The sequence below is a fragment of the Palaemon carinicauda genome, chromosome 1, assembly GCF_036898095.1.
Source record: "Palaemon carinicauda isolate YSFRI2023 chromosome 1, ASM3689809v2, whole genome shotgun sequence".
Lineage (NCBI taxonomy): Eukaryota > Metazoa > Arthropoda > Malacostraca > Decapoda > Palaemonidae > Palaemon > Palaemon carinicauda.
This window is the reverse complement of record NC_090725.1, coordinates 99081347-99094946: the sequence shown is the minus strand read 5'-3', so window position 1 is coordinate 99094946 and position 13600 is coordinate 99081347. Positions and strand designations below refer to the sequence as shown.

General features: G+C 44.9%; 2 protein-coding genes across 3 annotated transcripts in view; one reads left to right on the top strand and one right to left on the bottom strand.

The window, feature by feature from the left end:
* LOC137650070 (uncharacterized) overlaps nucleotides 1–13600 on the bottom strand; it is a 640515-nt gene that overhangs the window by 367950 nt on the left and 258965 nt on the right. The window lies entirely within an intron of this gene.
* Nucleotides 1–13600, top strand: part of LOC137650061 (protein fem-1 homolog C-like) — a 169598-nt gene that overhangs the window by 137508 nt on the left and 18490 nt on the right. For both annotated transcript variants that reach the window (XM_068383118.1, XM_068383109.1), the window contains one exon: nucleotides 768–927. In XM_068383118.1, coding sequence (XP_068239219.1) covers nucleotides 768–927 — 160 coding nt within the window. The remainder of the gene's footprint in view (nucleotides 1–767; nucleotides 928–13600) is intronic.

The window sequence follows — 13600 nt, the reverse complement described above, 5'->3', positions numbered from 1 at the left end:
TTTATTTCTATAATATACAACCCAAAATTCCATTCCATAAATTTACAAAATGGAGATTCCTGAATTGCTTCCTTTTGATTGTAAGAAGAATGCCTGATCTAGCCTGTAAATAGAACTTGTCTCTGTTTTATTTATTTTTAATTATAGTACATCTCTAAGAACTGGTTTAATTTAAAAATTCCTTGTTTTGGAGGTGTATTGGAATGGAAAAATGCCATTGCTAGATGGAACACCCTTACTAGCACATGATCCTACAAAAACGTGCAATGCTAAAAGTTGGCGTTACACCAGACAAGTTATGAGAATTGTGCATGTAGGAGTTCTAAGCCTCCTGCCTTCTTCATGTGAAAATGATAGATTAATTCTCTTTTGGATGTAAATAATAAATCCTATGGAACTAAAGGGTTTGTATAAAATTCTCCTTAAGGGACTTCTATGAAATTCAAAGGAAACTCTGTGCAAAAGTTTAGTGTGACAATTTTGTGATGGGAATCAATGCCCCCCTTTTTTCAATCTTAAAAAAAAAAAAATCCTCCCCATGAGGGGGAATAGAAACTTGCTTGTTTTAAAGAGGTTAACATAAACCAACTTGTCTGAGACAGGTATTAGCCCTGAATAGGAAACTGCATTGTCTGAGCTGCTAAAGACTGTAGTGTACAGTATAAGCATACAATATGTGAGTTTGTGGATTTGTTATTGTATTGTTTCTGATGATGACATTTAATGTTATTAACATTTGATTGATTAAATATCCCGTTTGATTTCAGATGCTTTTGGACCATCGTAGCCGCAGTGAAGTGGCCCGTGTTGTGAGTGCCAAAACAAACGGAGCTACGCCGTTGGTAATGGCAGCCAAGCACGGACACAAGAACTGCGTAGAGTACCTGGTTGAACGCTGTGATGCAGACATAGAGCAAGTAGGCTCAGGTATGTCCCTTTCAAAGGATTTCTAGCTGTATACTGTATTATTAATGCCTTGAAAAGTTATGAACAAGTTTAGAGAAAGTAAAGAAAACCTGAGATGGGTAAGATTTAATGATTAGTGACATTGTGACTTAGTTTTATGTCACCACGTGTGTAAGCTTAATTTGTTCCGTAACCGAAATACAAACCTTAGCTATTTAATATGGGTATTACTTTCGGCGTAGCTGAAATGACGAGCCATTAGAATAGCGAGGGGGGTAGCTAGCTACCCCTCCCCCTCTCACACACCTGTGACTAGCTCACTTTGCTTTTGGCTCGGGTGACGATCAGACGTGTCTGCACCCACCCTCGCTTATGACAGCCTTTGATCTTTGTTTTTTGCTTTCTCTTTTCAATGTGTTTGGAAGTTGGCCTCTACCATGCGGTAGTGTCCCGGCTTACCTGACCGCCCTTGCGGGACGTTTATGTCGGCGGTGGACACTGACCCTCACACCTTATGTCCTTATTGCAGGGGCCAACGGTGTGAAAGAAATAAAGTGTACGGTGAGTGTAGGGAGTGGTCTACCTCCCAGTGGGAGAGGTTTTCACGGCGCCAGAAAAAGTCTAAATGGGATATTTCTCCTTCAAGGGTTTCCTTGGAGAGAAAATCCCAAGGACTCTTCTTCCGTAGCCCAAACCTCCTCCAAAGCGCCCACTCGATCGGTCTCTTCCGAGAGACCGTCGAGTGGTAGCGTAGGCCGTACTTGTGTTCGCCAATTTCGGGGTGCGGGGAAGGGCGTTGCCTCCCATAGCGAGGCGGCTCCTCCTCCTCCCCCGGGCGAGGTTATTTCTGCTAATGTGTCTAATGATGATTTATTGCAGCTTTGGGCTTCCTTGGGGCTTCAGGGTTCGCTCTCCAAGGAAGCCCTGTTTGACATAATCAGGTTGGGGGCTACTGTGTTCGCCAATTTCGGGGTGCGGGGAAGGGCGTTGCCTCCCATAGCGAGGCGGCTCCTCCTCCTCCCCCGGGCGAGGTTATTTCTGCTAATGTGTCTAATGATGATTTATTGCAGCTTTGGGCTTCCTTGGGGCTTCAGGGTTCGCTCTCCAAGGAAGCCCTGTTTGACATAATCAGGTTGGGGGCTACTGTCAAACAGTCGCCGGCGATAGCAAAGGTTGACCCTCTGTCTATTGTCGACGTTGTTGTGGCAGAGGCTTCCGACGAGTTAGGTCAAACCTCTGCCTTGGGTGCTGATGTTGCTGAAGGCTTAGTTCCCCCCTCCGAACATCCTTTGAGGGAGGAGCTAAGTCCAACGGTCTCTCCTGCAGGTGATTCTCCCCCTCGGGGGAGTTCACTAACAGAGACTCCTCTTCAGAGGACTGATGATGGTCTGCTTGCTGCCCCCAGAGGACGTATCAGACGTAAGGCTCGTCTTCCTCTTCGCCGTAGAGGCCTTCCTTCTCCCCATAAAGGAGTTAGGAGGCGCCTCTTCGGTTCTTCGCCTTCGCAGTCCGCGCATGTCTTTGGATCATCTAGTAGCCAACAAAGTCCTGACTTTGTGGGGTTCCCTGACGGTGGATCTTTTCACGACAGCCTTGAATTTCAAGCTTCCGCTGTACTGCTCCCCAATCCCGGACCCCAAGGCACTCTGGCAAGATGCCTTCCAACAACGGTGGGACAACATCGACGTGTATGCCTTTCCCCCGTTCTGTCTGATGAGGAGGGTGCTCAACAAAACCAGAATATCGTTCAACCTGTCTATGACATTAATAGCTCCGCTATGGCATCACGCAGAGTGGTTTCCGGACCTTCTGCAGCTCCTGACGGAACTCCCGAGAGAACTTCCTCCACGACACGGGCTACTCAAACAACCACACGCCAACATCTTTCACAAAGCCGTAGCTTCGCTGTGGCTTCACGCCTGGAGACTATCCAGCATCTCCTCACAGAGAGAGGCTTTTCGCACCGAGTTGCTGTCAGGATGTCTAGACACCTGCGAAAGTCATCCGCAGGGGTCTACCAGGCGAAGTGGAGAGTTTTCTGTGGTTGGTGTCGTGGAAGGGGTATCTCTCCACTCGATGTCACTATTCCAGCAATAGCGGAGTTTCTTGTGTATTTGCGGGAGGAAATGCGCCTTTCAGTCTCGGCATTGAAAGGACGTATCAGACGTAAGGCTCGTCTTCCTCTTCGCCGTAGAGGCCTTCCTTCTCCCCATAAAGGAGTTAGGAGGCGCCTCTTCGGTTCTTCGCCTTCGCAGTCCGCGCATGTCTTTGGATCATCTAGTAGCCAACAAAGTCCTGACTTTGTGGGGTTCCCTGACGGTGGATCTTTTCACGACAGCCTTGAATTTCAAGCTTCCGCTGTACTGCTCCCCAATCCCGGACCCCAAGGCACTCTGGCAAGATGCCTTCCAACAACGGTGGGACAACATCGACGTGTATGCCTTTCCCCCGTTCTGTCTGATGAGGAGGGTGCTCAACAAAACCAGAATATCGTTCAACCTGTCTATGACATTAATAGCTCCGCTATGGCATCACGCAGAGTGGTTTCCGGACCTTCTGCAGCTCCTGACGGAACTCCCGAGAGAACTTCCTCCACGACACGAGCTACTCAAACAACCACACGCCAACATCTTTCACAAAGCCGTAGCTTCGCTGTGGCTTCACGCCTGGAGACTATCCAGCATCTCCTCACAGAGAGAGGCTTTTCGCACCGAGTTGCTGTCAGGATGTCTAGACACCTGCGAAAGTCATCCGCAGGGGTCTACCAGGCGAAGTGGAGAGTTTTCTGTGGTTGGTGTCGTGGAAGGGGTATCTCTCCACTCGATGTCACTATTCCAGCAATAGCGGAGTTTCTTGTGTATTTGCGGGAGGAAATGCGCCTTTCAGTCTCGGCATTGAAAGGACGTATCAGACGTAAGGCTCGTCTTCCTCTTCGCCGTAGAGGCCTTCCTTCTCCCCATAAAGGAGTTAGGAGGCGCCTCTTCGGTTCTTCGCCTTCGCAGTCCGCGCATGTCTTTGGATCATCTAGTAGCCAACAAAGTCCTGACTTTGTGGGGTTCCCTGACGGTGGATCTTTTCACGACAGCCTTGAATTTCAAGCTTCCGCTGTACTGCTCCCCAATCCCGGACCCCAAGGCACTCTGGCAAGATGCCTTCCAACAACGGTGGGACAACATCGACGTGTATGCCTTTCCCCCGTTCTGTCTGATGAGGAGGGTGCTCAACAAAACCAGAATATCGTTCAACCTGTCTATGACATTAATAGCTCCGCTATGGCATCACGCAGAGTGGTTTCCGGACCTTCTGCAGCTCCTGACGGAACTCCCGAGAGAACTTCCTCCACGACACGAGCTACTCAAACAACCACACGCCAACATCTTTCACAAAGCCGTAGCTTCGCTGTGGCTTCACGCCTGGAGACTATCCAGCATCTCCTCACAGAGAGAGGCTTTTCGCACCGAGTTGCTGTCAGGATGTCTGGACACCTGCGAAAGTCATCCGCAGGGGTCTACCAGGCGAAGTGGAGAGTTTTCTGTGGTTGGTGTCGTGGAAGGGGTATCTCTCCACTCGATGTCACTATTCCAGCAATAGCGGAGTTTCTTGTGTATTTGCGGGAGGAAATGCGCCTTTCAGTCTCGGCATTGAAAGGCTATTGCTCAGCCTTAAGTCTTGCCTTCAGGCTCAAAGGAATGGACATTTCTTCTTCGCTGGAACTTTCTCTACTCATACGAAGTTATGAACTTACCTGCCCTCAGTCGGAAGTGAGACCGCCTCCATGGAACGTGGTTCGAGTTCTCGGTTCTCGGGTCTCTTATGCCTGAAAACTTTAAATCAATCAATCAATCAATCGATCTCGGGTCTCTTAAGAGACCTCCCTTCGAACCATTATGCCAGGCTTCTGATCGCCACCTGACTTGGAAGACGGTGTTCCTACTTGCTTTGGCCTCGGCCAAACGAGTTGGCGAACTTCATGGTCTCTCGTATGACATTGCCCATTCAAGGGGATGGGGGAAGGTAACGTTCAGATTCGTCCCTGAGTTTGTAGCTAAGACTCAAAATCCAGGAGTGCTGGACCCTCGGTTCGATTCTTTCCGGATTTCGAGTCTGTATTCTGTAACATGACCCAGACCATCTCCTACTGTGCCCAGTAAGGAGTCTGAGGCTCTATCTTAAGAGAACAGCTGCAGTTCGTCCGCGGGTGCAGGCATTGTTTGTTAGCACCGGAAGGACGAAGAGGAGGGTCACTAAAAACACTAACTCAGCATGGATTCGCAGGGTTATCCATCATTCCCTGAATCCTGACCCTCCTCCGTCACGTCGCCCCACCTGACCCTCCTCCATCACGTCGCCCCAGAGCACACGATGTCAGGGGCATTGCTACGTCCCTGGCCTTCAAGAGAAACTACTCAGTGACGCAGGTTTTACAAGCAGGGGTTTGGAAGCGTCAGACGACCTTCACAGCCCACTACCTGCAAGACGTGACCCACAGGAGGCTCGATAAGTTCTCTATCGGCCCTGTGGTGGCTGTACAACAGCTGGTTTAAACCTCAGGCTCCTTATTGGACAAGTAGGAGATGGTTGAGGGCATTGTTACCCAGTTTTAGTCTGCATGAATGAAAAGGTATGCCTGGCCCTTATTCTTTTCTTCATCCTCCCCTCTCTTGGTGAAAGCAGCATCCTGGGTTCTCTGCACAGCTGACCACAAACCACTGCAGGTAAACCATGTTTCCTTGTTTTCCTAGTATTAAGATAATACAGTCACGTCCCCATACCCTTACGAGGTGGTATTGGGAATGTCCTATCCTAGAATTCCATCTAAAGGACTTCAGGTCAACTTCCTAGAACGAATCACACTTCATTCCTTCACACACAAGCTTACGTAGGCCGTGGTCCTTGCAGAGCAAGGCACTTGCGAGGTGCAGCGACTCCTTATCTTGAGCACTGACACACTCAGATACTGAGTCCCCGGGCAAAAGCCAAAAGCCAGTAACGGCTGGGACTTACCACCCTACCTAAGGGTTAAGTCACCCATATTAAATAGCGTGGTTTGTATTTCGGTTACGGAACAAATGACAAATTCGTAGATAATTTGTATTTTTCCTAACCATACAAACCTTAGCTATTTAATCAAACTTGCCCGCCAGCCCTGTCCCCCGGGAAGTCCTACCTCTCAGCAAAGTGAGCTAGTCACAGGTGTGTGAGGGGGGTAGGGGTAGCTAGCTACCCCTCCCTACCCCCTCGCTAACTAGCGAGGGGGCAGTAAACCCTCATTAAAATTCTAATGGCTCGTCATTTCAGCTACGCCGAAAGTAATACCCATATTAAATAGCTAAGGTTTGTATGGTTAGGAAAAATACAAATTATCTACGAATTTGTTCTATTGGTAGCATGCATTTGTCCTTGCATGCAAGATTTAATTGTCAATTGTTCCTACATAAATACAAACCTTTGTTTTTAATAGGAATATGTCTTTCGCATAGGTGGAACTCTGCTGTTAAAATTTATAGAGTCAATAGGCGTAGGAGGAGATGATGATGATGTCGGTAGTTACGGCTGGAGAGTATGTATGTACTGCCGGTGCCATCAACTTGCTCTTTTAAGCTTTTGTTTTTTCTTTTAGATAATTCTTGGCAGTTATTGTGTGCGAAGGATACTGTATTAACAAAGAAAGTAGGTTTTGCAATTTTCCTGATTACTGTAGCTGACTGGCAGTTGTCTTGTAATTTTTCAATACTGTATACAATTTCTTGCTCCTGTGTGACAGCATTTCTGTTGCTGTTTATTCCTTCAGGAGTGGGAAGGAGTGTTTGCTGCTGCCGAGTTGAAGGGAATTGCTCCACCCTTTTTCTTCTCGTCAGCATCTTCACATGGCCAGAAAGGTGATAAACGTATCTCCTGATGTTGTTGATCTCTTAATAGAATTCTTAGGATCTCTTTCTTTGGAGTATTGTCACTATTGACCTTTAAGCCACACTGGAAGAACTAAGAGTTTGCCTCCATCTCTTCACACACTGGTGGTCGGGAGGAAAGGGGTTTGCCATTCTTTTTCCCTTTATGGGTGAAGTCCCAGAAGACACATTGATAGGAGTTGCATACACGTTTCCTGCGGTTTCTCTTCCTGTGGGAGTGTCCTCATACATGTGATAACACAGATTACCAAACAATTCTTCTTTGCTCAAAGGGTCGATTATATGCAATGTAAAGGATCAGTGGCTACTTTCCTTGAGAGACAGTGCTGCCCCAGAAATATCCATGACTCCCTTCACGGGAGATGAAGAATAAGATGACAATGCAGAGGACACCTGAGATTGCTCCTTCGCCTCATCTCACACTGCCAGCTGGGATGGAAAGGCTCTGCCTTTTTACCCTTTTTGGAAAGAGAATTTCTAAAGACTGATCGATAGTTGTGTTCGCATGACTCTTAACTGTACTAGCATGCAACTATGTGCATATGTGCCTATGAGCGCTCCAGTTCTAGAACTCATTCATTTTTTCGTTCTCTCACTTCAGTGCTCGCGAGTGTATTATTATTATTATTATTATTATTATTACTATCCAAGCTACAACCCTAATTGGAAAAGCAAGATGCTATAAGCCCAGGGGCTCCAATAGGGAAAAATAGCCCAGTGAGGAAAGGAAATAAGGAAATAAATAACTGAAGAGAACAAATTAACAATAAATCATTCTAAAAAAAAGTAATGTCAAAAGAGATATATCATATATAAACTATTAACAACGTCAACAACAAAAATGTCATGTATAATCTATAAAAAGACTCATGTCCGTCTGGTCAACAAAAAAGCATTTGCTCCAACTTTGAACTTTTGAAGTTCTACTGACTCAACAACCCGATTAGGAAGATCATTCCACAACTTGGTAACAGCTGGAATAAAACTTCTAGAGTACTGCGTAGTATTGAGCCTCATGATGGAGAAGGCCTGGCTATTAGAATTAACTGCCTGCCTAGTATTACGAACAGGATAGAATTGTCCAGGGAGATCTGAATGTAAAGGATGGTCAGAGTTATGAAAAATCTTATGCAACATGCATAATGAACTAATTGATCGACGGTGCCAGAGATTAATATCTAGATCAGGAATAAGAAATTTAATAGACCGTAAGTTTCTGTCCAACAAATTAAGATGAGAATCAGCAGCTGAAGACCAGACAGGAGAACAATACTCAAAACAAGGTAGAATAAAAGAATTAAAACACTTCTTCAGAATAGATTGATCACCAAATATCTTAAAAGACTTTCTCAATAAGCCAATTTTTTGTGCAATTGAAGAAGACACAGACCTTATATGTTTCTCAAAAGTAAATTTGCTGTCAAGAATCACGCCTAAAATTTTGAAAGAGTCATACAAATTTAAAGAAACATTATCAATACTGAGATCCGGATGTTGAGGAGCCACCGTCCTTGACCTACTTACAATCATACTTTGAGTTTTGTTAGGATTCAACTTCATACCCCATAATTTGCACCATGCACTAATTTTGGCTAAATCTCTATTAAGGGATTCACCAACCCCAGATCTACATTCAGGGGATGGAATTGATGCAAAGAGAGTAGCATCATCTGCATATGCAACAAGCTTATTTTCTAGGCCAAACCACATGTCATGTGTATATAGTATGAAAAGTAATGGGCCAAGAACACTACCCTGTGGAACACCGGATATCACATTCCTATACTCACTATGGTGCCCATCAACAACAACTCTTTGAGATCTACTTCTTAAAAAATCAATAATAATGCTAAGAAACGACCCACCCACTCCCAACTGTTTCAGTTTGAAAACAAGGGCCTCATGATTAACACGGTCAAAGGCAGCACTAAAATCAAGGCCAATCATACGAACTTCCCGACCACAATCAAGGGATTTCTGTACTGCATTGGAGATTGTAAGAAGGGCATCACATGCTCCAAGGCCTTTCCGAAAACCAAATTGCAAACTAGGGAATAGATGATTACCTTCAGCAAACCTATTAAGACGTTCAAAAACTTTAGATAATATGGGAGTTATGGAAATTGGGCGGTAATCAGTGGGACTTGAGCTACCACAAACACATTTACATAGAGGAGTAACATTACCAATTCTCCAACAAGTGCTAAAAGCTCCTCTTCTTGCTAACTTGCGTAAAATAACAGATAACTTTGGAGCTAAGAAATCTGCTGTCTTTATAAAAAACAAAGGAAAAATACCATTAGGGTCTACACCTCCATAAGCATCAAGGTCCATCAACAGAGCTTTAATCTCACGAGATCGAAAAGCTAAACTAGTTAGTTTAGCCTCAGGAAAACAGGAATGAGGAAGTTCAAGTTTTTCATTACTCTGTTTACTGTCAAAAACATCAGCCAAAAGGGTTGCCTTTTCCTTTGGACAGTGAGTGACTGAGCCATCTGGTTTAAGTAAAGGAGGAACTGTTGCATCTACACCAAAGAGTGCAGATTTAAGGGTAGACCACCATTTATGTTCCTGAGTTGTACCAGAGAGGGTTTCTTTTATGATTAAATTGTACTCCTTTTCAGTTGAGGCATAAACACTCTGAGCAAAAGCTCGAAGCTGAGTATAGTTGTTCCAGGTCAAATCTGATCTGTTACCCTTCCAAAGGTGATAGGCCTCCTGCTTCTCCAAATAAGCACGTCTACAATCATCATTGAACCACGGTTTGTCCTTCATTCGGTACCTTAGCACACGAGAAGGGATACGCCTATCAATTATGTTGACTAGATTCTCATTCAAAGGGACAACAGGATCTACACTATTATATAATTGTGACCAATTCAAGCACAAAAGATCATGCAAAATCCCATTCCAGTCTGCTTGGGATTTCATATAAATTTTACAAGAATATGATATATCAGGGACAGGCTGCTCAGTCTTCATTAATAATGAAATCAAGGCATGATCAGAAGTCCCGGCTGGAGAACCAACCTTACTAGTTATAACGCCAGGGGAGTCAGTGTATACGAGGTCCAAGCAATTACCAGACCTGTGAGTAGCTTCATTTATGATTTGCTCCTATACGAGTGCGCTGTTTCTTGTTTGCTTGCGCACTCACTTTTACAGGAGTGTGCACTTAACTGTCACCTAATTTGCTCGCGGGCATGCACGCCTATGAGCTTTCTCCTGTGTGAGCATAATTACAAGAGGAAAATTAGAAGATGATTTCCTTCATTTCCCCTATGTGTGGAGCATTCTCCTGTGCTTACATGTGCTCCTACAGGAGTGAGCCCTCACATGTTTGTGCATGACCTTTTACAGCAGCGTGCCTTTTAGTGAAGCTAGAAACTAGATAATTCTACATTCACCAACGCGTTTTGTGAGGCGAGAGAATACGTTTCAGGAATTTCCCTTCCCTGAAAATGTGTATCAGTATTTGGTACAGGTGTTCACACATCATCTACCTGTGGTCATTTCTCACAAGAACTGGCAGTGCTGTTAGGAATAGGGTCTCCTCCTTCTCTCCCCTTCGTGGAAGATCACTCTCTTGGATTTGAGAGAAAGAGAGGGAAAAGATACGTACTGAGATTCATCCCATTGAGAATAGACACTGGTACACACTGTATTGCAACTGTAGAATGTCTTGTATCAAATGCAGTGCCCTCACAAAAAGGGCCAATTAACGTAGCTGTGTGCCTCTGATGATCTTTAACTGAGCATGTGATGATGGCATGTACCAAGAGAAGTGGTACGTACCAGCCTGAGTAAGATGGACACTTTTGTACGTTCTTGCCTTATACGCAAGGTGGAAGGTAATGTATCGGAAATGCTTACTACCCCGAAATATGTTTTGGTTTGAGGTTCAGGTATTCATCTCACTTGCTTGATGCTCTGATTGGACACTTCATGTATATTTTTCACTGCCTTTTGGATCACAGAACTTTTGGCATCTGCTTCATTCCAGCTCTTCCATTGCACAATACAGGGGAAGAAGAACCTATGACCGTTCTCATTGCTTGTATGGGCTAGGAGATCTTACCTTCACGAGCTTCGAGTTTTCTTTGTGCCCTGCTAAACAGATTGCCTCACGTTTGTTCTCCAACATTGGAGTTTCCTATGGGATCTGCTGAAAACTTATGATCGGTTTCGACGATTGGGAAACTTATGATCGTTTACGACGATTGGGAAACTTATGATCGTTTACGACGATTGGGAAACTTATGATCGTTTACGACGATTGGGAAACTTATGATTGTTTAACGCAATTGGGAAACTTATGATGGTTTACTGCGATTGGGAAACTTATGATCGTTTACTGTGATCGGGAACCTAGCACTTGGTTACTATGATTGGGAATCATGCAATCAGTAACCACATGATCTGGAACCATGATCAGAACTTACACTCATGCCTCAAGTGATTGTAACCTTCAACACTAGGGAACTAGTTCACCTATTAATATTAGTTGTTCGTTCCCAGCACTCCTACCACCAGAGAGGAGGAAGAATCAATCACTTAAGCACTGTACGATTGATGTGACAGTTTCTTTCTTGCCTTCAACTGATTCCTCTCAATGGTATTGCGGGAGGAGCAGCTCTGTACAAAGTCCTAATTCCTTACAAGGATTTTCGGGGGCTCATGCTCCTGCTATCAGTATGAAGTTGGTCTCGAGCCCAAGCGCTACCGGTCAGGATGCTGGCCCATATATGTCCTTCCACGAGATGATCCAGAGATGCTTCAGCAACACTTCGTAAGAAATCTACCTACTCCCCGATTCTGCTCCTTCACCTAGATCTTCCCACACTTAGAGACCGATCCATATCTGAATTTTCCCAGATGACGAGATCTTCCATCTAGGTCAGACTTGAAAGGTTGGAACAAGTGACTTCTGATCTCGGCACTTGCTCAAGCACTAGAGATGCCACATTGTGTGCGTGCGTGCGTGGTTGCTGGCAAGGATCTTCTCTAACCAAGTTATTTTATGCATTTGAAGAAAGCATCAGATGACTACCTTTAAAAAGTAGCAACTAAATATGGTACTTCGGACTTCCTTGGAGTAATTGAATTCCCTACACTATATCGATTGATAGGATTCTAATTCCTGGCATATTTGCAGATACCCATCCAATCAATCAAACCAGCCAAGTCCATGCAGGCAGTACGGGCCCTGATGGAGACTCCAGCACGAGGACATGAAGTCGACACTTCAGTCTGCAGCCATGGAAGCTACTTCCATGGCCAGCCTCTAACCTACATTGAGGTCAGATTGCAGGGTGGTCAGAGTCATATGCTCCACTACAACCCAAAGTTTGTCAAGCTCAAGGAGGAGGAAGTACACATCAAAAACCAAAATAAAGCCTTTTTGACACCCCATTAAGCTGCCCCTTGGGCTGTTTGTTTGCAACTGGGGTTGGTGACAGGAGTGTAGAGAGCGTATGTCCCTTTGGAATGTATTAATTATGAGGACTGCAGCCCAGTTCTCATGTAGGCAGCAGACATAAGGTGGTAATACTGGAAGAAGACACAAACAAGTCTCCTCTTGCATCAATCAGTTAATGTTAAGGGACCAGGCTCATAAAGGGTAACTATTCTAGGATCCCCAGACTCATATGACCTAGAGGTCCAATCTACTACTCCAGGCTCTTCCTACCCTGGAAAGGCTCCGACAGTGTTCCGTCCTTTCACTCGCAACCTGGCCTTCTAGGTAAAACGATATGGGAAGGTAGTGCAGAAAGGATCTTAGGATTCAATGACTTTCTGCAGCTTGTAGGAGTATGTTGGGATGTTGAGCATTACATCAACAAGGTTCTAGACCTGTTTGCTGATTTTGCCCATGATCTACCATAACTAGCCCCCTTCTGGCAGGAATGGAGGTGGCATGAGGGCTAGTGTCTTACAGTCTAATCTTACAAACGGAATAATCAACAGGGAACTGGAGACCTGTTATTGGTCTCTCTGCTTGTTTCTCCAAACACTATACAGGATGGGTGTGGCTTGCCATGCACTGTTCATCATAAGAATGACATAACCTCGAATCCATTTTTTCTCACCTACAGGAGGCTTTCTCCTCATCTGCGTCTTTGGGAAAAGTTGCTACCAATTCAAAGCACTGTGCTTTGGTTGACTACCACTTCCCAAGTGTTCACTCTAGTCTCTTTTGAACACTCAATCGGCATTTGTTTACCACTGTGTCTCGGTGATTGCCTCTTTCTACTCTTCTACAGAAGAATCACTTCAGCATTGAGACATACAGTACTTCCCTCCTCATATCTCAATCTGCAAATTAAAATATACCAGAGATAGTTGTTCAGGACTTTCAGAGAAGTTGGAATATCTGGGAATACTTTAGCATTGACAGCCAGGGGAGGCTCCCTTGAAAATGTAGCAACAGAGTTAAAGCAATTGTTCCGACACTGCCTTCTGCTTCTGCAAGGACGACGACTTCCAAAACCTCCTTTGTTGACAAGAAGGCTAGTTCCACACAGCTGCCGTCCCAGCAATCGCTTGTATAGTTTCTGAAGCTTAATGGTTAGTAACCTGCAATCCCCTTATCTTCAGATAGGGTGACAACAGGAATCCAAGGCAATCTACCCTAAAATTGCATCAAGCATTTCAGAAAACCTCAGGCCTCTTGAAGGAATCATTTTGAGCTCAGGGTAACCCCGACTAAGTGAGTAGGAAAATGGTATACTGTACTGTATCTTTTCCTGTGTTACTGGGGAATCTGATGAGTATAAGATTTCTGT